Source organism: Paralichthys olivaceus, chromosome 5 (genome assembly GCF_024713975.1).
Source record: "Paralichthys olivaceus isolate ysfri-2021 chromosome 5, ASM2471397v2, whole genome shotgun sequence".
Classification (NCBI taxonomy): Eukaryota; Metazoa; Chordata; class Actinopteri; order Pleuronectiformes; family Paralichthyidae; genus Paralichthys; species Paralichthys olivaceus.
In genome coordinates this window covers 15484473-15501340 of record NC_091097.1, presented here as the reverse complement: position 1 = coordinate 15501340, position 16868 = coordinate 15484473, and the positions used below count along the sequence as shown (strand labels likewise).

The 16868-nt window shown below is 40.6% G+C and overlaps 2 protein-coding genes across 8 annotated transcripts; one reads left to right on the top strand and one right to left on the bottom strand.

Annotated features, from left to right (window-relative positions):
• The first annotated feature begins 228 nt into the window (after window positions 1–228).
• Window positions 229–6142, top strand: LOC109623608 (BUB3-interacting and GLEBS motif-containing protein ZNF207-like). Of its 7 annotated transcripts, XR_011240974.1 has the most exons (14): window positions 229–398; window positions 675–801; window positions 883–1021; window positions 1149–1331; window positions 1619–1694; window positions 1776–1846; window positions 1931–2085; window positions 2278–2370; window positions 3094–3321; window positions 3549–3687; window positions 3940–4127; window positions 4381–4461; window positions 5004–5061; window positions 5532–6142. XR_011240974.1 is itself a non-coding variant. In XM_069524446.1 (11 exons), exons 1-11 carry the CDS (start codon window positions 358–360, stop codon window positions 4101–4103), a joined length of 1416 nt encoding a protein of 471 aa, XP_069380547.1. In that variant the 5' UTR covers window positions 230–357; the 3' UTR covers window positions 4104–6142. The 7 variants fall into 7 exon arrangements, 2 of the variants coding, with proteins under 2 accessions (XP_069380547.1, XP_069380548.1); XR_011240973.1 differs by having other exon boundaries at window positions 5004–6142; XR_011240977.1 differs by lacking the exon at window positions 2278–2370 and having other exon boundaries at window positions 231–398.
• Window positions 6143–6564: 422 nt separating this feature from the next.
• LOC109639377 (sterile alpha motif domain-containing protein 9-like) lies at window positions 6565–14757 on the bottom strand. Its single transcript, XM_020102802.2, has 4 exons — window positions 14487–14757; window positions 13467–13513; window positions 12455–12493; window positions 6565–11966 (listed from the first exon to the last, which is right to left on the bottom strand). Exons 3-4 carry the CDS (start codon window positions 12477–12479, stop codon window positions 7342–7344), a joined length of 4650 nt encoding a protein of 1549 aa, XP_019958361.2. The 5' UTR covers window positions 12480–12493; window positions 13467–13513; window positions 14487–14757; the 3' UTR covers window positions 6565–7341.
• Between the last annotated feature and the right edge of the window lie 2111 nt (window positions 14758–16868).

The window sequence follows — 16868 nt, the reverse complement described above, 5'->3', positions numbered from 1 at the left end:
TTTGTGGTTATTTATAATCTCTTTATAGTTCTTTATAATGTATTTATAGTTGTTTAAAATGTATTTATAGTTGTTTAAAATGTATTTGTGGTTATTTATAGTCTCTTTATAGTTGTTTAAAATGTATTTATAGTTGTTTAAAATGTATTTATAGTTGTTTAAAATGTATTTATAGTTGTTTTAAATGTATTTGCAGTCTGTAACCAGTAGGGGGCGCTCTGGCGGCCTCGGTGGGAGGATGGAGCGGCGCCATCTTGCTCCGTCAGTGTCTCCTCACGGTCTGCTCTGTGTGGATGTCGCTGCTGTCAGCGGCTGTTTTTCGGGGCGAGCGGGCGCTGAGCAGAAAGTCCAGGAGCCATGGGGAGGAAGAAGAAAAAGCAGATGAAGCCTTGGTGCTGGTATCCTTCTGTCACTCGCTGCGGTCACTGCCGCTGCTCCGAAGGAGTTGTTAGCGTCAAGCTAACCTGAGCCTGCAGCAGCTTCACCGCAGCCACCATGACAGGTGGAACTTACTGGTGTGCTTGAGCAGAACCGGCTGTGAATAGAAACTTTGCGTTACTCCGTCAAATTACGTTGTTATAACAGAAAACAACACAACGTCGGTGCGTGACATCCGGTGATGTGTTGCTGTGACACGACACCATGTTTGCTTGTTCTTCCTAAACTAACGTCAGGTACTGCAACCGAGACTTTGACGATGAGAAGATTCTCATTCAGCATCAGAAGGCCAAACACTTCAAGTGTCACATCTGTCATAAGAAGCTGTACACAGGCCCGGGGCTGGCGATCCACTGCATGCAGGTGAGGAGACGACGAGAACGAGAACTGTCTCGATTTTAAAACATGTTTTAGAGGCTAAAATCCCCCTCACTTCTCTCACAGGTGCACAAAGAGACCATTGATGGGGTTCCTAATGCAATCCCTGGCAGGACTGATATTGAACTGGAAATCTACGGCATGGAGGGAATTCCAGAGAAAGACATGGAGGAGAGAAGAAGAGTGCTGGAGCAAAAGAACCAAGGTGTTACAACCTCAAAGGGACAGTTCACCCAAAACTTAAAATTCACTCATCATCATCATTGATGTTTTTCATTTCCCTCCTGTTATGGTCTATTCTGCAGACTGATTGTGCTACTCCCTATTTTCAGAGACTCAGAAGAAAAAGCAGAACCAGGATGACTCTGATGAGTATGATGATGACGAAGAGCCTGGTCCCTCCTTCCAGCCGCCTGCTGCAGGTCAGACGCAGACGGGCTACATGCCCCCTATAATCCAACCCGGCATGCCTCCTGGCGCTGGTCTGACTGGAATACCGCCAGGCAGCTACTCAGGTGGAAAACTTGGAATTCAGCTATTGAGCTCCTCCTTAATAATGATGTTCTGATGTTGTGCTGTTTACCAAGGTTGATTACACAGATTCATGTTTGTTCTTGTCTTTACTTGATAAACATCGTGATCTAAAGATCTGTCTTTATGTTGCTGATGTGGAGCCACATCTTCTTGACATGTTTCCCATCCACTGCTCTACACGCTCCTCCTTTAAGATCTAAACATGGGTTTCTCACAGTAGATGTCATCAAGCATCAAACTTTTCTAAAATTGAAACTCTTTGTTTTAGGAATTCCCCCTATGATGCCGGGTGTGCCACCAATGATGCCAGGAATGCCTCCTGTAATGCCAGGAATGCCTCCAGGGTAAATGTTTGGCATCATTAATCAAGATTTGTAATAAATAAATTATTAACTTCCACTTTACCCCCCCCCCCCACGATTTAGGATGATGCCAATGGGTGGGATGATGCCTCCAGGTCCAGGAATGCCTCCAATGATTCCGGGTGTGCCACCAGGTAACCAATACCCCGCCATTATACATCATTGATTGAGTGTAAACTGAAATACCGCTGTGGTAAACCTATGTTTCCCCTTGTCAGGTATGCCTCCTCCAGTGGTCCACCGTCCAGCCATCGCACACATGGCTCAGGCCCCCCCTGCTGCAAACATGCTGGTCAGACCTGCTGTTCCTGCTGCCACTGCCCCCTCAGCTCAGCCTGATGGCACCAAACCTCTGTTCCCCAGTGCTGGACAGGTACAATCTTATGGCACCTACCTTCTCTCTACCTTCTCCTGCTGAATACAGGATGTTTGAGTTGCCTATCTGTGCTATCACAGACTGATGTTTCTGAAAAAAACTTAAAGAAGAAAAGAAAAGATAAATTCCTTTATCTGAAGGATAATTTAATTTATGTTTCCTATTCTTTACTTGTTTTCTGTACTACAGATGGGCAGTCGGGGTGCGAGTACAAGTACAGGGTCTCCAAGTGCAGACTCAGAGTCCGCCTCCCCAAAAGCTCTGTTCACTATCACAGCAAAAGTACGCAGCTGTTTGTCGCCTCTAGTTTGAAAACCCTCAGTTTTCCAATTGGCATGCACAGAATTGTGAATACTTTGCCTGTGGCGTCTACAGGCAGATTCATTCTATTTTTTTTATTTTTTTTTGCCAAAGCTGTGATGATAAAATCTATATATGTGCATAGAAAATGCTCATTAAATGTTTGGTAACTCCAGCAAAACACTTTTATTTGCTTTTTCTTTTGCTAAGAATCTTCATTATAAAAACACACATGCACTAATTTGCTTTGCTAATTCGGCAAAATCAAAATCTGTCTCATTGTGCAGATTTGTAAAATGGGCTTCATCCTCAAAACTGCTGTTGACTGTGTAAGTTTTACTTTGGTCATACATTACAGTCTTACCTTCCCATGAGTGGTGTGAAGAGAATACTAAGACCCTGTTTAATAAACTTACAACACGTTGAATGATGATTATTTGATCAAAGTCTGGTAAAGAAACAAAATTGTAAGATCAGGATATAAAAATCAAAACCGATCCACCAGGGGAAGTGGAAATACAAATTATAAAGCAATTCTGTTGCTTCGCAAAATGATATAACCAGAAATATATTTTTTTTTTTTTTACCTATTTCTGTATTTCAAGACAAAGTGATCATCATTAACACAAATGAGTAACCTCAAAGCATGACTCAAAGTTTCATTAAATCTCAGTCTCTCATGTGTTTTTGTCTCTCCCCCATCAGAGTCAGCAGACAGTGTCAGGGCCCCCCCATCCTCCCCCTTCTACTTCCTCTGACCTCTCAAAGCCCACATTCCCCGCCTACACTCAGGCCACTGCAGCGGTGTCCAGCCCCAGTGCTGGCAGCAGCACAGTCTCCAAACCTCCCTCTACTCTGACCAGTAAGCCTGCCACCCTCACCACCTCCAGTGCTACCAGTAAGTTGATCCACCCTGATGAGGATATCTCACTGGTAAGTAGTCGTAGCTTAAACTGTCCCTGTTAAAACTATTAATAGTAGCTGTTCAGTTTGAGAGCCTGTTAATTATAGATGAAGCTTCTGTCAATATCACAGTGAAGAAAAAAACATTTTCTGGAATTAAAGTCATTGATTCATTCTGACTGTATTAATCTATTACTCCTGGGTGGGGTACACAATTTAATTGTCAAATTATTCCTCCTTGTCTTTGTTTCCTGTAGGAAGAGTTGCGAGCTCAGTTGCCCAGGTACCAGCACAGTTTTCCCCACCAAGGCCAGGCCACTGCTGCTGCCCCGTCAGCAGGTCCCATGGGTGGCATGATGCCTTCTCAGCAGCCCGGCGTGAGCCATCCCATACCAAGTATATACACTTCTGTCTCAAAAAGCATGTTTACCTTTAGCTGTTGCTCCAAACTAAGGTTTAATTCTGTCTTAAATTGTTTACATTTGATCAGGTTAGCTTTTGTTAAACATTGCAGTATAGAGATCGTACTAAAGAATTTTGCACGACATGTTAACCTCCTGTCATCGTCAGTTTTGTGAGCTGCTTCTACCTAAACCTTTTTTGCAACTAATCTTTGATTAAAAGGTCAACAAACCTGTGTTCCTGCAGGTCAGTATGGTGGTCCACCACAGGGGATGCAAGGCTACATACCAGGAGGAATGCCTCCATATGGACAGGCCCCTCCTGTGGTTCCCCCAGGGTACCAGGGAGCCCCTATAAGGCCGCCCATGGGAATGAGACCCCCTGTCATGTCTCCTGGAGGCCGCTACTGAAGCCTGCCTTCCTCTCTTCTATAGGTTTGGACACTCAACCCTTTTCTAATGTCTTCAGCTGCTAGTAGACAAACCAGTATTGGTATTATAGAACCACAACGTACTGTGTAGTCTACTCCTGAGCTATGAAGAAGAGACACTGAATAAACAGCAATCAAAAGAGCTATAAAAGCATCACTGAGCGCATGGGAAAACATTTACACTGTACCTAACCAAGACTATTAACTGTTGTTTCAAACCATCTCTGTGGCTTTTTTTCTTCTCATGTTTCATTTAGGTGTGTAGAAGTGTAATAGATATGGTTCGTAGTGTTGTGAAGGCGCTGGAGTTACATGGGCAGTACCCACCCTTTATCAAGGCAAGTTTAATGTACAGACATTTCTGTTCTAAGCTAAACAGTGAGGCCTTCACAGCACTTAGTGCTGTTGGACTTTACGTCCCCAACTTTGTTTGGTGAGGGCTTCAAGTTACTGTTATCCATTCATTCTGTTTTGTGCTACTAATTTAATGAATAACCACCACCTTAACTTTAAATAGATGTATCGTTGAGAAAACTGTACTGTAATAAAATGTGGTCAAAATGTAAGACTCGTCATTGCGGGACGTTAGTGGGAAAAGAGACGTCACAACAGGTTTGTACTAACTAACTACACAGCGACTGTTTTGTTGTCCTGGAGATGAACAATGAAAACCTATAGAAATGCTTTATTGAGTTGGAATTACAATGTTGTTATATGTTATACTGTGACAATAAGCAGTGCATTGAAGTTCTTTAATTGATGCTCTGTACACGGCACTGGCAGACTGGCCTTTGAAACACAGAGTGCATTGTACAGCTGCATAACTTCAGGGTCACTAGTGGCTGTAGTGCTAAAACCCAGATTTCTCTTCTCCCTGTAGCAATGCCATGGGGGACTGGCTGAGGCCCTGTCTCAGTGTAGCCCTGTTTCAGCCTGAGGCAAGTCTCACCATTTTCTGTCTTCTCACTCATTACCAGGGGCCCTCACAGCTTTCATGCTGTTGGATCTCTATGTCCCCAAACTTGCAGCAAGTTTGGTGAAGGCCCTTGTTTGTGTTGTTGCGTTCAGGTACCATTTTCTCCAGGCATGTTAGCTCATGTGGATTAAAGTCTTTTTCTGCCATTGAACCTGTATCTTCATTATTTACTGGTGAGAGCATCTGGAAGCTCTTTTTTCATGTAGAAGCTCTTGATTGAAAGTGTAGAGCTTTTAATTGAACCACTCTTTTTCATATTAACTAGTCCTACAGTCCACTGCAGTTTACAGTCTCAGATACTGATGTCAAACTATTTGTGAGGTTGTCACATACATTAACAATTAATCTGTCACGTGCAGCCAAATGTTCATTAAATGTGTGTTGGGAGGTTTGTAAAATGGCTTTACCACTTAATCCTGTTTGTTTCATCAGCTTTCCCTACTTGATCATTTGAATTAACTTCTTGCATGAAGGAGAATCTCTGCCAGTAACAGGTTAGTTAAAGCTGTAAGTACCACTGCCATTTTTTAATTACCGTCAACCTGTGTTTTGTGTGCGCACATAATATGACATTTAAATATTTACCTGGTTCTTTTTGAAAAACACAATTAAAGCCCACAACGATCCTTTAGCGGTTAACACTAATGGCAGCCAATTATTCACTATCTCAAGGAATGTCTCATAAATTCAATTTTTTGCTGCAAATGACTTCTATTAAAACCAATCATTTTAACATTGTACATGAGTCGCGCAGGAAGTCTTCATTGGTAAGTATGGGCTTGTAAAGATTCTCATATCTCAAGGGAAAAAGATCTTATTTACCTGCTCACAATATTTTTCTCTTTTTTTTCTACGATTCATTTATAAACACGATAGCGGACTGACTGGGAAGCTCTGGAAGAGTTTATTTAAAAACTGAAACGTAATCATGAATATTTGTTGTAGGATCTGTCCTGTGAAGCCATCTACAAAGTTTTATTTGTTTTCTGTGCCAAAGTCTGTTTACTCGTTTTCTTTGAATAAACCAGCTCCTTAACTCTAAATGTGTTTTTGTGATGTTTCCCCTCCACATTGTTGTTTCAGGGAGTCATGAGGCTGTCAAGTTTACAAACACAAAATAATAGATGTAGTGTTGAAATCCAAGTGTCACATTTTTGTTGAACAACTGCAAACTCCTCATGTGCAGAGATCTGACTCAAATCCATCACCTCGATTCTGTATTGGAACTATTTCCTCCATTTCTTAGAATATTGTCAAACATAAACAAGTATTTATGTTAAGTGGAAATAAACTATAAAATCATATAAACATATATACAGTCAAGAATTTCATTAGATATTTATATATTATCAGATCTGAGTTGTCATTCAATATTTTGTCTTATTCTTAATGATTAATTCATTTCAAAAAATGTACCAGATCAAATGGTCGATAAAAAAAAAAATGAAATGATCAACAAAATGAATAAGAAGCAAAAGTGAAATATTTATTTATTGTTAAACAGAAAAAAAAAAGTTTCAGGCTAAAAAATATGGTTCACATCAAGATGAAATTGATAGACATTAACACTTTACAATTTTGTCAGACAAAAATGCTTCTTGTTGACTAACAAGCAGATTTCTTTTTATACTGGGACAATGCAGTAACACGTATCAGATCATTCAAAACAAGGGCAAACCGATCAATAACTGAAAGTAGAAATGTTAAAAATGAATATATTTGTAAATACTGTAAAAAAAAAATTAAAAAAAGGATGATAATGCAAATACAAGGAAATAAAAAGTCAAAACTGTACAACAAAAATAAAGGAAACAACTTTACTGTTCCAAAACTTCGAGGTGACTGTTCATTGTATGATATATAATTCTGTATCAGTAAGGCCATCACAAGTGTAGACGTATTTAAAAATGAAGGTTTTCATCTTATTTTGGTAGTCTTTGTAAATGGTTTATATTTATATAGGGCTTTTCTAGTCTTTCTAGTCTCTCTTTACAGGGCAGTGCCATTCACCCATACAGTGCATCTATTAGCAGAACTTTTTTGTTCTCTGAGGGGCAATTTTGAGGTTCAGTGTCTTGCAGATGGGGAAGACTGGGGATTGAACTGCTGACCTTGTGGTTGGAGGACGACCGCTATACGCCACAGCCGCCCACTGTGATCCAGAGGAACCTGTGTGGTCACATCTTGTCCCTCAAGATCATTTAACGTCAGATAGTATGTTTGTAGATTTACTCTGGGAACATTATCCCATTACCTGGACATCAAAGGCAAACACTCCATGAAATGTAAAACCCAAGTAGAAGGTTACACTTTCATTTCCATGGGGGAGGGAGGCGGAATACCGAGGTAGAACCCTCATCTTGCCGTTTTTGGTTTCTCCTTTCACAAACAAGCTTCCATTTTCAGTCCATCCTTCAACACGTTTCAGTAACTGCACTACTTGCCGACTTTTCCATACTTCCCCTCCAAGCCATTTCAGTTTTCTCTCACTTAAAGTGCCATTTACATGCTTTTCAATGGCAGTGCGGTGGACAATCTTGTTCAGACCTCTTGCCTTTGCCAGAAAGAAGTGGGTCACGATTCTGCTTTTCCTCAGAGACACATTCTGGCTCTTCTGCTCACAGAGTATCTGAAGTTGATCGATGGCTGATAAAAGGATCTTGATATCCGAAGAAACGAGTTCATCGCTTGTCTCAGGCCAAAACAGAAGTGAGAGAAGAAAGAGGGCACTGGCTGATGGCATGGTTCTCCCTTTTCTAATAAACCTCTTGCTTAGATCTTGTAGCTTTTGAAGGGACAGGAGATTTATGGACCCAGGTAGAGTACAATTCAGAGCTATCTGGCAAAATATGAAGTTTACCATTTCTGTCTCGTCAATGTCACTCCATTTCAGGTTTTCTGGGTACATGCCAATTATTGTCTCAAGTTTTTTTCCTGCTCTATGTGGGTTCTTGTCATAAAGTAATGAGAGGATGGCAGTAACATTTCCTCCACCAAGCTTGTAGGTCCTCATCTGTCTTTGGAATGAAGAAGGTTTTTCAGCCAGAGCTGCCATGTCAGCACTGTAGCTTTCAGTTGCTTGGTCACTCTCATCAGATATAACACAAAAAAATCCAGCATATACAGCACTCTTCTTTGTCAACCACTCTCTTGGATTGTAAACTTGTTCTGGATCTCTTGCATCAAGCTCTACATCCTCTTCGCTGATGTCGGTCTGAAAGTAGCTGAGGTCTTCGGAAATGCACTCAAGCGCTTGACTCAAACACTTCTGTAATCCCTTCAATTGCTGATGAAACCTCTGCCAGGGTGTTTTGACCTTTGCTGGTATGTAGTCCGTTAACAAGTACTGCATCAACTCTGATTTTCCAGTATCGTTTGAAAAAACATCTACTCCTGACAGGAACTTTAGCAGCCTGCAGCCAACATCGACTTCCCCATAGTATGAGCTGTTAAGACTGACGGTCTCTTTCTTTGGTGCTTTTTCAGAGGCTCGGAAAGCAGAAATCCCTTTGAGAGCAGTGCTTATGATTTCAATTTCCCTTTCAGGGGATGGTTCTTTTTCCTCAAGGTTGTCATACAAGTGGTAAAACCACCTCTTGTAAACTTGCCCCAGTGTGTCGAGGACAAATGTATCATATGGAAGAATAGATTTTGCTTCCTCTGCCCATTCTCTGGCCTCCTCAAACCTAAGATTTGTGTAAAGCAGCCGGGCAAGCTGTTGTGCCACAAATGCATCTTTTTCCAAAACAATGAAAGCTGCTTTCATGAGATCAACAGCTTTCTGAACATCACCTCTTTTGGTGACATGCTCAATGAGGGGTGAAAAAGTTGTGTCTTCAGGATCTCCTCTGCTCTTTTTGTGACGTCTGATGAAAAGAGCCTTGATGAACTTCTGGAATGTATCCCTGTCAAACCTGTGATGGATCAGTACCTTGTCAGTGATGAGATCCATGGCAATATCACTCTGAGGCTTATGTGCAGACAGCTGAGTCAGAATTTCCTTTGCCACTAGTGGATGAATGATCCTTATTGATGAGATGTGTGTGTCTTCTTCCTTAAGGTGGATGAAAATAAGCTTTGCTTCTCCACTGAGTTGACTCACAAATGAATGGTACTGGGTTTCCCTGTGGGTAGCTATGCCGAGGCATGCTTCACAGTGTGACACTGATATGTATGAGTCTTTAACATAGCAATTCAGGAGAGCCACAAATCTGATGAGGCGAGTGATAAGTGATGAATGATCAATGTTATCTAAAAGGTTTTTCACAAAGCCTTTAATGTAAGTTGGCTCAAACTCTTCGCTCATCAGAACGAACGTTAGGATGAAGTCTGCTTGAAACTGCAGTTTAAGCTGCTTAAGCTTTTCTGAGAACAAAGGTTTCTCTATGTTTGACAGCTGGTGTCTGACTGCTACTGTTTGAGATGCTGATGCTCGGCACATTCTCTCAGGATCATTTGATCTGTTGCAGATGAGCAGGATAAAGCACAACACAGATGGATTTATTTTCTTCGTTGCAATGACATTTCCAAGTTCCCGTCTCAGATCATCTATGTAATCGGCATTTTTGTCCTCCAAGAGCAAGAGCACTGGCAGACAGTCGTTTTTATCTCTCTCGTCGTGTTCCCTCAGTGTCACTGCATGCTCACACACGGTTGTGATTTCCTTGCTCTGTCTTACAACTGCACATCGTATTTTTTCTCTCCAACTCCAGAGGATCTGTCGTGCCACAGTACTACCACCACTGCCAGGATGATGGTATATGTTCACGCTCTCAACGGGACGTATGGCTCTGCTACGATGTACTATCTTGTCCAGGATTGTGTTTGCTTCTTTGTAGGCATCCCTCTTTATAATGGCCCCACACTTGTGTTTGTCAGCAAGCCAAAAGTGAATCCAATCTATCTTTCCACCCCGATAGAAGTAAGTCTCAATTTGTTGGATTTCATTTTCACTCATAACCTCCAGTTTTGTGTCGTCACACTGGTCCACACTGATGCTTTCCAAAGAATCCAGCCTGGCCTCGTCAACTGACTTAAGGAAGCATAGCCCTCCGTTCAAGACTGGTAATGTCCTTGTGGGTTTATTCTTTGAGAGCTGAATGCTTTGAACTGTTGCATCCACGTGACTCAGTGGCATTTCTACAATGCTGATTTCTTTGAGTGTTGACATGTCACAGGACAGCTGGGCGAGACTGGACCATTTTTTGTAGTTTTCCTTAGACTCTGATATGACAGTCAAAAAGTCATGCCCATTCATCTCTGCAAAGAATTCATGGAAGGTATCAACAATCGGCTGCTCAACATCAGACATGAGAAGGAAGAGGACAACAAATGATCCCCTGGGAAGAATTTCATTGCAGATGAGTGATATCGCTTTCTTCAGTTTCTTTTTTCTTGTTTTTATCCAGGTTTTTTCATCACAGGTTTGGTCCCCACCCGGGAAGTTGGTTCTCCCATTGCAGAAAATCCAGCTTGTTCTCTCAAAAAGCTGTAAAGATTTGATGAAATCTGTAGTTCCCATACTGCTTTCTTTTGAGTAGTCAGCAAGAAAGTGAAGGTTTACAGCCTTCTGTTTCTTAAATTGACCACATAGACCAGATGTCTTTGAATCAGGGTCAAAATCAAACACACAGAATAGATGCATGGGAAGCAAAAAGCTGATACTGTCGAGATGCTCCGGCTGAAATTTGTTTGTAACAACTATGTAAGACAGAGAGTTGTCCATGTGGGTTTTTCCACACGTTAAGAGGATGGTGAGCTTCCTCTTTTGATCCTCTCCTAAGTCCACAGCCGTTTGACTGCTGGAAGATTCTGCCTCCTCTCTCTGTTGGTCTTTCTCTCTCAGGCCTTGGATGAAACGAACAAGGTTGTCCTGAGGTATGCGTGATGTGTTTGCTCCTACTCTGCACAAGGGCACTTTCTCTTCACATTTGACTTTGTTGTCCTTCTCAGAGAAATTTGGGACACCGACAGAGTAAAAATTATCTTTTACAATGCTTGCTTCTGGGACAACATCATATTCAATGACCCATGTTTTCTCAGTGTTTTCCTTGTCCAGCACCTCAATGAATCGAGGGTTCTTTATGCAATGCCTGGCATCACATTGTTGACTCGAATCATTGAAGCATTTTTCAATGTAGTCTAAGGCGTCCACAAAGTCTTCCTGATTTTTGATAGGTATCCCTATGATTTCTCCATGCTTGTGAGTACCTCTGACTTTATCCATAATGCCAAAATGAATTGTCCCATTGGTTCTCATATTCATGCACGCACATGCAAATCTCAATACCTCTTTGGCTACTTTTGTTTTCAGCCTTATTGAGTCTAGATTGTGTGCAATCTCAAGTGATTTATATTCGTGACATGGAACTATCATGTCTTCAATTCCTGTCTCTGGTGGAAGAACATTGTGCTTTACATACCTGCAGTCCTTTTCATGCTGATCAAATTTACGATACTCACAGAAAGACAAATCTACCTCTGTTGACTCTGACCTGTCGTGTGTTACAGGGGTATTCAGTGTCTCTGCTCCATCACCAGGGTCCTGTGAACCAACGTTTGGTTGTCTTGAATCACACACATTTCCGGTTTTGTCACTTTTACCTCTACCACACGAATCACTTTTAGTTTTTGTTTTGTGCTGTTCACACTTTACAAGTTCATCTTTTTTCTTCAGCAGATGCTCAATTTGGCCACTTTTCATTCCTATTGTAGTGCTGAGGTAGTCCTTCTGTAGAGATGTGAGGACTGGTCCTGTCACCTCCTCATCCTCCAGTTTTTTTATGTACATTTCTTTTATTCCAATGCATCTCAACCAGGAGCTGACGTGAGATTCTGTCCAGCGGTCGTAGGGCAGCTCACGCCATTCTGTGAAATAAAATAATGAAATGATGTGGCTTAATATAACACTTAAATGTGACAAACCTGTAATTATATGGGATATACAGTATCTGGGACTTTGTATTATTTATGAATAGTCATAAAGAGACTTAATGTCAGGTCTTTTCATCAGTGACACGATTTTCATTACTTGTTGGGTTAAATGGAGACTTTTTTTCAAAATAGGTATTCGGTTTGCATTTCAACTGCAAAAAGTTAAAAGGATCATCTGGGTCCACAAGTGTGAAATAACTAAGTGGAAGAAATCAGTAAACCTGTAAACTATTAAAAGAAACACAAAATAATAAATTCTATTACAGTATAATAATATTTAATATTGAATTACCCTTACAGTATGATTATGTCACAACTATGTTTTGAAGTGGATTTATTTGGGATTTTCTGGATTTGGGATTTCATTTTCTATACCAGCCCTTATTTTACTGTTGTGATGTGGTGTAACATTTCATACTCACCCATCTCTGAGGATCTGCTTTCCATTTTTATGGCTCTTCCTATGGACGGTAAAAAATGAAGCTTTAGTGTTTGTTTTAACTTTGTTTTGTGAAGCATTGACATATACACACTATAAAAATAACATTTACTATGTGCACCACGAGACTTGAGCACTTGTGTTATTGTGGATCAGGTATCAGTCTTTCTGTGTCTCTGTTGGTGACAAAGCAGCTTTAGCACATCTTCCCTTCTTCATATTATGTTTGAAAGTTACATGTTTCATGTCTTGAGTCAATTCAATTCTGCACAGTTGTCTGATGTAATTATGTATTTTTTCATTCGTTATGAAAAATATAACTGGAAAGGTGAGGAGTAAATTCATAATTCACAAGAGCTATGGAATTAAGTCATTGTGTCCCTATTAACTTCAGCTGTCTGATCAGGACTTATAGGGTTGGTTAATATATAGATACTGTTAGAAAGGTTAGAGAGTGAGGATGGAAATGTGTGTCACATCTCAAAAGACTGGTTAGGGTCTGGATGTAAGTAGGTGGACACGTATCAACACGGAAACAACACGGGTGTTAAATCATACAGAGACAAAGTAAACCAACTTGGGCTGTAGTCTTAAAGAATTTTCAAGAATAAGTAGCACACTGACATCTTCCTGGACCTTAGAGACATTTGCAGGTACATTTCCATGATGTTTACTTTTCTTATTATAAATCACAGAGACATTAACAGTGCACTTTACCCCAGTGAACACTTGCAGGACAGCTGTGTACGTTAGATAAGAGATAAGAGACTTTAGCATGAAAAATAATGTGGATAGTTGTTCAAAGTCTGAGCTCATCCCACACAGGGAGACAGCTTTGTTTTACAAAGAGTACATTTTCCAGTAATAATTCTACATATACAAAAGCACAAGAGCAGAAAAGTTAAAACTGTTAGTTTAAACGTTTAAAAATCTTAATGAACTGTTCACAGAAAGAAAGTGTTAATCTTCAGTTGTTGAGCATCATCCATACTTACCAGGTCCATGTGTTTTAATCTTACTGAGCAAAGTGTCCCACAGTTCCCTGTTAATAAAAAATAAATAAAATAAACAAACTTTTCACCTTTTTGAAAACATGTATCTTTCAGACAAATCCACTTTTCTCTTCCAGAAAGTGGAAGTAGGGAAAGACCAGATCTCACCAGATGGCACAGAGATCTTCATTTTTTTTATTCTGTGGCTTCCTGAGAATTGGTTGAAATTTGACACTTGCTGGAAAAAAATCCCAATCTTGTTTCGTGTCCTGAGTATTTGTAGGCCACACAAGCGCAGCAGAATAATCAAGCAAACATAATGCTCAAGAAACTACGTAATCATTAAGGTACTTTCACCATCCATTGTTATTTACAACTGAAGCTGCAACAATGCTGCTTTACACTTATCCACAACAAACTAATACAAATGTATAAATATTACTACCAGAGTGTCCTATCACTCATGCATTACTATGTAAAATGTTGACTTTGCCTTGAACCTCATCTGATTTCTACAAGGCTTATATCTAGCTTGAAAAATAGTTTTTACTTAATACTTAATAATAATCATATTTAAAGAGCCAGAGACTGAACATCAGGAAAACATGTAAAACTATAATTCTTCTGCCCACAAACTGATTCTGTCTTTCACCCCACACTCCGTTGACACAGTTTTCTTCTCAGGTTTCATTTCACCCATTTCACGTGGGTGTGTCTTCACCCTGATTTAATATCTGATTCTATATTTGCCTCAGTCTGACAGAGGCTGGATACTGTAGAACTTCATTGGAGCAAATAACTTTAAAAGAACTCAGACCATCGACTATAAAATCCGACTTTCTCTGATTCCTTACAGCTCAACTGCTCGCTCGTCAATATCCTGGTTTAGTTTGTGCACATACAGGAAGTAGCATTAAACTTCTCTCTTTTGTTTAAGGTCACTTCTAAATTAATCCGAACAACAAATTAACAACAATTACACAAAAAAGTGAAGGGTTTCAGATTTCAGCTCATTGCACTTACCAGTATTCTCCTCTCGAAGACAGACACAATTTCCTTGTTGGTGCAGTTGTGGGTTTGTTCCCTGCAAAGCTAATGCACTAGTAGAGGCGTGTCTCTGCTTTCTGATTTGATCCTGAAGCTGGAAATATTTGGTTGCTGGTAAATCCCCCTTTGGCTGTGACCAATCAGATCCTAACTCTGTCCTGAAGTTGGTCAATATGAGCTCAAGTTACACAGACTGAGTCACTCAGCCAAACAGAAACCTAGAAATGTAAAGGAATAGAAACTGAGCAGGAAATCGAAAGTAAGACTCAAGACGGAACACATTGTAGATGAGGACAATGTTTGAAATAATTATTTGTATGTGCATTTTATGGACATTTATATTCAACATTAAGCTGCTTCCAATGGCTGAAACGCTCAGGACTGTATTCTGCTGCAATAAGTTTGTTCTCCAGTTTGCCTTTTAAAAGAAACGTTGATCCAATCAGGGAGTTCTCTCAAACAGAAAACTCATCTAAATATAAAAGTAAACAACGTTAATAATCAAACACTTTGATTCATGCATGTGTGAGGGCTGACATGTAGGGTGAGAGCACTGCCCTCTAGGGTTAGATGGAGTTTTCCTGCCTTTATAAGGACAGGTGTGGGTAATCATAGTCTCTTTGCCTGAATCCTGGTAGATGTGGGGGAGGACTGCTTGGTGTGTGCAGGTAAGGGAGATCTGGGGAGAAACACAGCTGGTATGGTCTGAGCTGAAATCTAATGAGGTTTCTTGTATATCTAGTTGTAGTGAAGTTGTGTCCCGATTGATCCTGACTGATCATCTATCACTGATAACAAAATAACTGAATCCTTTAGGAAACTCAGCCCTTGTCTCCCACTCACATGAGCCAGAGTAGTCTGCTGACCAACCTTCCAGGTGTCTCCTTTACAGTTTTTCTGAATTGCTAAAACAATAATTTCTGTTGTGTGAATCAATTGCTCAGTTGTCTAAACTCATTCACTGAATTGAGCATCATTTTTGACAAAACCATAAACTATCTTCACCTAGTAAAACATTATTTGCAGATCTCAGTCCTTCCTTTTGCAAAAATCTAAACACATTCTCATGCAATAAAACACAGTTGTCACTGTGATGCACTTGTGATGCTTAATGGTAAAAACCAGTGGCAAAATATGAACACAAATGAAACACATGAATCATACATTGAACACAACGATTCAAAATTGATCACACTTGTTTCTCATCATGTCATGACAACATGCCAACCAATATAAGTTCAGAGTGCAAGCAGGTTGGTCCTGCAAACTCATGACAACAATGGATCAGAGACACAGAGGACAAGTGCGTGTAAGAGGAGGTAGAGGCGGATAGGGCTGGGTCAGGCCACAGCACGTCATCCACATCACACAATATATTTGCCCTTGCCAGGCAACGGGGGAAAAAACCCTAGTGTGCCGTACCCAGCCCTGACACATCTCACCAATGTCATCACAGGCTAGTTCCATGGCCTCAAGAAGATTACAGTAAGCCTGGTGTAGGGCTGTCGCTCGTACACCTTCCATCTCCAAGTGGACAAAAACTCCTCTATTGCATTGAGGAAGGGAGAGTACGGTGGCAAGTATAGGTTACTGTAATGATATTCTGATTCATATTGAACCATTCTCTGACTTGGACAGCGCGGTGAAAACTAACATTGTCCCAAATTATAACATAAATAGGCCGCTCCATCATCTCATGTTCCTGCTGTTCATTGCAGACAACACATCTCTAAGAACACCAAGAAAGGTGAGAAGGTGCTGGGTGTTACAGTATATGGCCTGAGTGGCATGATGGTGAAGAACACCCCGGTTGCTTATAGCAGCACACAGTGTTATATTACTGTGGCACCATCAGAAATTGCCTTTCTTCGTCTTTCTCTCCCTCCTCTTCCTCTGCCTCCTTCTTGTCCTCCGCCTCTACCTCCTCTTACACAGCTTGCAGGACCAACCTGCTTGCACTCTGAACTTATATTGGTTGGCATGTTGTCATGACATGATGAGAAACAAGTGTGATCAATTTTGAATCGTTGTGTTCAATGTATGATTCATGTGTTTCACTTGTGTTCATATTTTGCCACTGGTTTTTACCATTAAGCATCACAAGTGCATCACAGTGACAACTGTGTTTTATTGCATGAGAATGTGTTTAGCTTTTTGCAAAAGGAAGGACTGAGATCTGCAAATAATGTTTTACTAGGTGAAGATAGTTTATGGTTTTGTCAAAATGATGCTCAATTCAGTAAATGAGTTTAGACAACTGAGCAATTGATTCACACAACAGGAATTAGTGTTTTAGCAATCAGAGGTAATCCTGTAATCAGGGCCCCAGAGTGAGCAAGGTAATCTAAACTGGTGTGG

Bases quoted from the DNA above. Each gene is read 5' to 3' on its own strand.
- LOC109639377 (XM_020102802.2), bottom strand. From the start codon at position 12,479: ATGGAAAGCAGATCCTCAGAGATGG. The intron at 11,967-12,454 runs GTGAGTATGAAA...TTTATTTCACAG, and splicing joins AAGCAGATCCTCAGAGATGG to AATGGCGTGAGCTGCCCTAC.
- LOC109623608 (XM_069524446.1), top strand. From the start codon at position 358: ATGGGGAGGAAGAAGAAAAAGCAGATGAAGCCTTGGTGCTG. The intron at 3,322-3,548 runs GTAAGTAGTCGT...TGTTTCCTGTAG, and splicing joins CTGATGAGGATATCTCACTG to GAAGAGTTGCGAGCTCAGTT. The intron at 3,688-3,939 runs GTATATACACTT...GTGTTCCTGCAG, and splicing joins CGTGAGCCATCCCATACCAA to GTCAGTATGGTGGTCCACCA.